We start from the raw sequence: 8,383 nt of genomic DNA, 5'->3' as shown, positions 1-8,383 counted from the left end.
AACCAAACTTGTGAAAGCAAATAAAAAAAAAGATTTGAGAAAAAAACTTACGTTTTTCAATACGCATCTCCCCTTATTTACAACTCAATTATGATTAGTTACTATAACACACATAAGCTAACTTATTATGAAATTATTTTTGCTACAATATTGAGTGCCTTGAAGTAATGTATCAATTCGACACATTTACAGACAGTTCTGCATGGGTGGCACCTGAAAGAGTTACAGAAAACTGCACGAAGAAATCACCTGCGTTTTTCACTCAACAGACTAGTTGGAGCAATATAACAGTTTATTGTTATAAAATTTGTACTGCGAATAACTAGGCACAGATGTTCTCAAATGCATCATTAGATAGACAACAAGGGCTGGCCACTAGAAATGAGCCGATTTACACATAATGCAGAAGAAATAAGAAGAGGATCATAAAACAGTTTGACATACATAATGGAAAATTTGACATAAGTAAATTGTCGAAGTACTAAAAATTCCGGCGAGAGTTGGTAGGAATTCGTTTTCATATGACAGCGCGCTCATACCAGGCAAGCACAGATGTGCTCGTCTGCTTCTTGTGCCTCTAGTACTCATTTACCGTGAGCTTGCTGCAACATCATAATGAAAATCAAACAGATGATAGAAACCCAGACACTGCACAACAATAATAAAACTTTTTTTTGTTTGCTTCACCGCACCACACAACTGGTTCGCAGTGAGGTTAGCAAAAGTGCCATTGCAAAATTTGAAGACACAAGCCAGGGTTACTTAGGGGCTTGTTTATCACAGCTAAGCTACGAGACATAGGTTCCTTTCCCATAATGTAAGCTAAACATCTGAGGGGGCTAATTGCCAAAACAACTATGAATTTAGCTTTGCTGCACATTAAAGGAATCAACACGGTCAAAATCAATGCACTCTTTGTATTGTTCCTTGTATCTCGTATCACGAAACTATCCACATAAAAAAAAAATGTGTGCCACAAAAACAGAGTGAACCTCGCTACTCACCACTGGTTTATTAAAAATGAAGAAGACAATCTAACAAATGCCCAACAAATGGCTGCTAAGCGATGGCGGTGAGCCAAAGACCCCAAGTACATACAACAATAGAATACTAATAGGGAACGACAAAGGCAACAGCAGCTCCAAGAAGACCTCAAAGCGATAGAAGGCCTATGCTAATCACAACATGCCCGTAGATCTATGAGCCTGTTTTGTTCTTATTTTTTATCTCTTTCGCTTTTGCCCCCTATTTCTCAACCCGAGAGCAGGGTAGTACACCGAATCCAAGCATCTGGTTAACCTCCATGCCTCTCTTTTTTTTTCTTTCTTTATTTGTTCTAGCGCGACTTCCTATCTCTGGAGTTTTAGCAACCAGGTCGTGTCTGTGACTGTACGTGGTTTAAATCGAAGCACTCTGCCCTGAGACCTTTTACGAATTTACCTAGGGAGCGCTTGCAGCGGATGGAGTTGGGAGAGAGACGCAAGTCGGAGGTAACATGGCAAAACCATTTTAGTATTACACAAAAAGGCAAACAATCTGGCAGTCAAAGTTCACCCCCCAAAAAGAAACATGTACACAATAATCAGCTATACAAGGAAACCAGAACTAATATCAATCCGAGTCAAGTTCAATCCTAAGCCTAATCTCTCTCCAGCCAAAATGGAGTTTTGGTTACAAAACGTTCTTACAGTTCACGTCACTTTGCCATGTCAACTTGGTGACCTTGCCGTGTCAATGGTTCGTCGATTCTGTCCTTGACGTCCTTCTCAACCTTCTACGACTGCTGCCGATTGGTCTTCGCCGCTCAACCTCGTTGCCGGGATTTTTCCGGTCTTCGTCGTCGTCCGGCTTAGTTAGGCTATGCCTAACCTGTAAACGGCATCACGATTGTAGTATGGGCCGCATACATTCTGGCTCGAAGCGGAAGAGCTGTATATCCACCCAGGAACTGCTGTGACAGGTTGCGGCAAGTCCGGACAGCCACACTTGAGTCTTCCAAGATCGACTACCACTTCCCAGGCCTCTTTGCTTACAGCCTCAGAACCAAGCGGGACTACTGCTTTCGTCGCGGTAGCGATGCTGGCCTTCCTGATCTTCGCAGTTTGAAGCCCCAATGCACAGTGACAGCTCATCCTTCGAGATTTTTCATTACGGCTAGGGTTGCATGCCATGAGCCTCTTTCCAACCAATCCAACGTGAACGTGGTGCATCTACCCACCATTGGAATCTTGCGCACGTGCGCCGCATTCCAGCGCCCAGCACGTGCCCTCTTACTCATGACAAGACCCAATGTATAAACAACTTAGCAACACCTAGCTAAAGCCTAGAAGCGGCCCAGACACAACCAGCACCACGTAGCTAACGCCTACAAGCAATCAGATTAGCCTTCAGAATCATCCGATTTCGCTGTTTCAAGCCTTGCGCAGTTCAGTGCAAGCTTCACCAGTTTTTCGTTTTCATGTGTGTACACTGTCTTATGAGAAAAAATACATTTGGAAGTAGTACCCTAGCAGAGGCACAGAATTGTGCAACACAGCATTTGAGATAGTATCGAGGATGGCGATAAACACTTTGAATACAGATATACCGCAGTGCTCTTTTTGCACGGCACATCCAAGATGATTTTACAACTTATAAATGTTAAATATGCACAATAGCTCGACATACCTATGTTCAATAAATTCCGATTTGACTACTACTTTTATATCACAGGTTTGTAAAAAAAACAGTTCTCACACTGCAAAGATATATGCCATATCAGGCCTAATGCAACAAGATTTCTTAGATCTAGATCACAAAAGCAGGCTGCACACTGTTCTATGAATGTTAAATGTTTTCATCTAGCTCACTCAGTTCTACAAGGTCCTTCTTTAGGTGACATGTTAGTTCTTTGTTGATGCACGCCGTCTCCAAAATTGGAGCAGGCCACTCCCATATTTCACTGTGGCAGAATAGGGCAGCTGCCATGTCCGTGGCAAGTGCCTCCTTCGTGCGGTAAGCAAGTTCTCTCTGCACGGGAGGCACTTCAAGCATTTGCATTCTTCGTCTCAAGATGGCCTCGAGCATCGCACAAAAGTCTGCCACATTCATGCCAAAGTGAGCTCTAAGCATAGCCTGCAAAGAAAGACATGACACCTTTGCAGCACTGTGAATACAAAGTGCAAAGTAAGGCAAGACGCTAGAGTTTCTTTGAGATGCCACAGAACCCTCCGTGCCTCTCGTTGTGTAGACTATGTTACCAAAGAGGGCAGCTCTGAGTTTCAAGTCAACATCAATAAGAATGTACCACAATCATACCACAGCAACCCCTCAGAGTCAGTCACAGCATTATTTTATGAAAACATCTATAAAAGCGCCTGCCTACGTAAGACTAGAAACTGATCAACACGAGTCATAGCGCAAGCTTAACCTTCCATTTTCTTGACCGCCGAGTTTCAAATCTTTTTTTTCTCCTTGTTTCACCAGCAGCTACAAGCAAGCGTTGACTGTGAAAGCACAGATTACATGAGGACTCAAGATCACCACTATTTCCGAGCAAGTAGAAAGTCCTGCAAGTGATCTGGCATAGTTACGAGCACAGTGCCGTTAAATTTTGTTCATTTTGTTCAAACCATGTACAGTTTACCATGACGCATGCCCGAAAAATTTCAGGAAGTGTTGGTGCAATGCACATGCTTCGCTGAGAGCACAAGGGCCGCACAATGCCAATGCTTTCCAACAAAGAGCTGACACACACAGCACTGTTTGCCTGGTATAATCAATGAACAGCTAGACACATATGCAACTTTTCCAGAGCAGTTTACTTTGCAAATAATGCCGCGGCATTGGTACTGTACCATATGTTCCACCTTATCTCACAGCATAACAAAGATGATCAAAGTTGCAATGCACATGCTTCGCTGAGAGCACAAGGGCCGCACAATGCCAATGCTTTCCAACAAAGAGCTGACACACACAGCACTGTTTGCCTGGTATAATCAATGAACAGCTAGACACATATGCAACTTTTCCAGAGCAGTTTACTTTGCAAATAATGCCGCGGCATTGGTACTGTACCATATGTTCCACCTTATCTCACAGCATAACAAAGATGATCAAAGTCAATAGACATACCACAGTCGTTTGAATTTGAACCTATAGCTGGGCACTACTTTAGAAAGCAGTGAAATGGAATACCAATGCAGGTGTCAAGAACCCTAAGAAGAGTGTCGTAGTGCTTGGGAATGAATTGATTATGATTTTAATATTGTCACAGAATCGTGACGTGGCCGAAGGCCGGAGACTGGATGTTAAGATAAAACTGTTTATTTGGGCGAACCTGTGCCCGCTATATGGAAAGTCGGATAACAGTAGCAGACTTGCATTGATAGCGGTGAATGGAGCGTCGGCCGTCGATCAACTGAAGTGGTGAAGCGCGTCGGCATTTATACACAAGTCGTTGAATATTCTAGCTTTATTGCTAGCAGCCACGCGGGTTCCAGGATAATCTGTAATGTCTGCAAAGTTGGCGTGATCTTAACAAAATGGTCTACTAGAGTTCCGAAGCTTTTCGAACACTGCAGGCGTGGTTTGCGCTGAGAATTACGTACAGTGTAACGGGGCGATAAGAAAACTTGAAGGAGGAATGTGGCAATATTACCACCTTAAAAGGGCCCTGAAACACATTTTTGAGTAATCATGAAATTAATTCACTGAAAAAGCATATTACCACGCAAATTGAACGCCACAAAAATTTTAAGAATCCATCCAGTACGAGCGGAGTCACGAGGATTTGCCACATGCTGCAATCACATTCTCTCTTCTCTTGTCCCAACGAAAGCGCTGGAAGCTGAGCAGGGAGGGATGGCAGGGGCAAACAAAAAACGTCCCTCATCCCTCGTGATATTGAGATTTTTTTTTCGAATACGCAGCTATTTCAGTGCGATCCCGCGCGCACGCGAGGACAAGTGACGGCTTCTTGCGGCAATCTCTGTAGCAACCGAGCGCGCCATGTTCAAATCAGCCAATGGCTGATAGATGGGCTTACTGGGCTTATTTTTCGCGATTTGTGGAGAGACGAGAAAGCTATTTTTAGCTGACTGATAATTTATTGTGAATTCCAGGCCACGTGCTGCGCTATAATGTTTGGCTCGCGTGTTGTCGGGAGCCTCTGCTACCGATCGGCAGTGTTTTTTGACCGTGCTCAGAAAGTGTTGCAGGGTCCCTTTAAAACATCTGTTTCGGTATCAAGAAGACGGCCTTGCAGTGACGTGTCAACACAATCCTGACGTCACGGGAAAGCTGCAGCTCGCCACATACTAGCAGCAGCTGCCAGTTTGCTGTCAGACGAGAGTGATTCATGTAAACAATGTCAAGTGTAATGTCGTCCAGATACCATGACAACGATTTCTGCAATATGGGCTGCATGAAGGACACAGATTTTACAAACACAGAGTAAACTGTGTTGAGTTGTTGTGATAATGTTAATTGTGATGCAGCTCGCCTGCAGATGGATGCTGGACGAGTAAAGCCTTGTACGTGTTGCCTTGCTCCGATGTGTAGAGAGCGTTGATAGTGCATGCCATGAAAACAAGAAACGTTCCTTTTGGGGTGCCTCAAAGTCGTGTCAGTGCTTCTTTAATTCCAGCAGGGCCAAGTTACATCACTGCCCCTATTGCTGCCTGCTGATGCACCCAAACAGCTGCCTGTGATGTTGTGCAATTTCGTCCGCACCTAATGCATGCGAAGGAATCGCCATCATTTTTTAAATGTTTTTCTTTAATGTTTGACTTCATCAATACACCAGTGCTAAACACAGCATCGAAACAATAAGCTCGGGCGAGGGCATGGGTGGCATAGGCCAATGGCAAAATATGTCATTTACATTTGTGTCTGCTGTCATTTACTACAACCTTGGTCAACTCACATTCGAGATATCCTGTAATGCATAAATATTTTTTCAGCCTGCTGTATGAAGTATATAGTATCTATTCACACTTTAGCAGCGCTGAGTAATGTTGGCTAGCATTGGCTTCACAAGCATAGACATTTAGCCTTGTTGATAACCACCATATGATTATGAGAGAAGCCATAGTGGAGGGCTCCAGAAATTTCGACCACGTGCGGTTCTTTAATGTGCATCCATATTTGAGCACATGGGCCTACAGCATTTTCGCCTCCTCTGAAAATGCAGCCGCCGCAGCCGGGATTCGATGCCGCAACAAGCGGGTTAGCAGCCGGGTGCCTTAGCCACTAGACCACCGCGGCGGGGCAGGAGAGAAAGAGAGGAGGAAAAAAAAAGAAAACTGAAGAGAAACGAAGAATGCTGCTTAGCTTTGCGCTTCCTTCAGGCATGGCACCCCTAGTGAAAAGCTGCCTTCTTTTTTAATTTTCTGACCCTCCCGATTTAGGAAGGTGGGATTATAATCAGGACCAGCCTAAATCTAAGAGCATATGATAAGAGCAAGACAAGTTATAATAAAATAGGATTTTTCCTTATTTGTACTACTTGCATAACATATTTAAAGTGATAGGCGCTTCAGACAACACAACTTACCAATGGCTTCTCTCTCTGTTTCAGCTCAAATGATTCAAATAAAATGTTTCGAATCACCACGCTATCCGTAACAGCAGAGTTCAATTGTACAGATCATGGCTTACCTGGCAATGCTCCTGGAATACATCGGTGTCCTGAAAAGCTGCTATTTTTTCTTGAACATCAACTAATACAGCCATCAGATTGATCATCACTGTCTTAACATTGCAAGCATTAAGAAAGTTGTGATTGATTGAAATTGTGTCATCCTGAAAAGATTAACAAGGCAATGTCAATGCACTCTGCATTCCTCAGTATCATATGTTGCATGAAAAAAAGATCATATTAAAGAAACCTTGTAAAACATTTCCAAATAATGACTAAATTAAGTCACTGTCAAAATTTCTTGCCTTGAAAATTGATTGGTGTAAAAATGTTTTTCATTCATCAAGTGCAATGAGAATTAGAGATTTTTGTGACTTGCTTTAAGTGCTACTCCTTTTTTGGTGACAACTGGCATTGTTCGGCATCAGTTTGAGTAAGCGATAGAAGCTATATCTAGATAGCAAATTGTCAATCAAATTCATTTACCTTAACTCCAAACAAGCTTGGCAAGAAACTATGCTCGTGACGAGCATAAAAGAGACAAAACCTGTGATTGCCAGAGTACCCGTGGTTTTGGAGATAACAATATGCACCTGTGTGTACTGTAGTAGCGAGATCAGTATAACAAAAGTGACCAACAAAGGCACAAAGTGTTTGAAACATCATGGGTGTAGTACGCATGAAATTCATGGCATTGTAACTTGTCACTGCACACAATATTCATAAGCTTTAAGAGGACTAATGACATGCTAAAGTAATTAGAAAAAAATGATGCGCAAAAGCTTTACAATGCTGTAAAGACAGTGGGATAAAAGGTACAGTCGAATGGGTGCTTCAGCGAATGACAGCAGATGACTGCACAAAGTTTAAAAGGTGGCCACTGTCTTCGCCAAGAAGCGTTTCATTCATATTGTCACACAGGTCCCGTTTATTAGGGAGGCAATCGCCGGGCTAATTCCAAGGGCCGAAGTATTGGCCCCCCGAACCGCACCACGAAAGCGTGGACAATTTAGAAGTGGTCCTTTTTCTCGCGCCAGCAGACGCCGGCTGTGGCCCAAAGAACAAGTCAGAGCCGAGAGTTGATAAACAAACAAAATTATATTCTCAATAATGGCAGATCAGAAAAACAATACACAAATAAGCTCACTCCACAATAGTTACATACAAAACGTCACCCATCAAACAACGTACTACACAGTACAATCAGCCACACTCAAAACAACGGACACAGACAACGATACGCACTACAATGCAGTCGCATGCATTGAACAACCAAGACACTTAAAGACTAAAGAGATAGAAAACCTATCCAGTCCAAAGTTCTTGGAACAAAAGTCTGGATGATACTCTTCCGAGAATCACTCACTCAAAGTCCAGCGTTGTTGTCGTTCCGCTGCCCCCTGAAGTTTCTCTTCCAGGAAACCTCGCGCCTTCAATTGGCCACTCTTCAAGCTTCAACTTCTTCGCCGGAAACACGTCGGCTTCCCACACGCAGCTGTTGCCACGCGTCTTCGCTCAATAGCGGTAGACACACGCTCTTGCCTGTAGCTCGAGCCTTCACCCCTCAGGTGGAAATCCTCTTCATCTCCTGCTTTGTCTCTACGGACAAAACCTTCGCCGACTACACGGCGGTATACCCTACGCGCTCTGGCGCTAACTTCCGTCTTCTCCTGATATCTCGTCTCGGCTGCTCGGTTAAATACCTTCCGCGCGACATTCCAGAAAGTTCTCGTCATTTCGTCGGCGCGATACGCAGCGAAGGCT

At 43.6% G+C, this 8,383-nt stretch overlaps 1 protein-coding gene across 1 annotated transcript; it reads right to left on the bottom strand.

Moving 5' to 3' along the window:
- Nucleotides 1-274: 274 nt before the first annotated feature.
- LOC142776683 (uncharacterized) lies at nucleotides 275-6,868 on the bottom strand. Its single transcript, XM_075880788.1, has 2 exons — nucleotides 6,640-6,868; nucleotides 275-3,114 (listed from the first exon to the last, which is right to left on the bottom strand). Exons 1-2 carry the CDS (start codon nucleotides 6,724-6,726, stop codon nucleotides 2,827-2,829), a joined length of 375 nt encoding a protein of 124 aa, XP_075736903.1. The 5' UTR covers nucleotides 6,727-6,868; the 3' UTR covers nucleotides 275-2,826.
- Nucleotides 6,869-8,383: the final 1,515 nt, after the last annotated feature.

Source organism: Rhipicephalus microplus, chromosome 2, assembly GCF_043290135.1.
Source record: "Rhipicephalus microplus isolate Deutch F79 chromosome 2, USDA_Rmic, whole genome shotgun sequence".
In the NCBI taxonomy this organism is placed as follows: Eukaryota; Metazoa; Arthropoda; class Arachnida; order Ixodida; family Ixodidae; genus Rhipicephalus; species Rhipicephalus microplus.
This window is presented reverse-complemented; position numbering and strand designations above follow the sequence as displayed.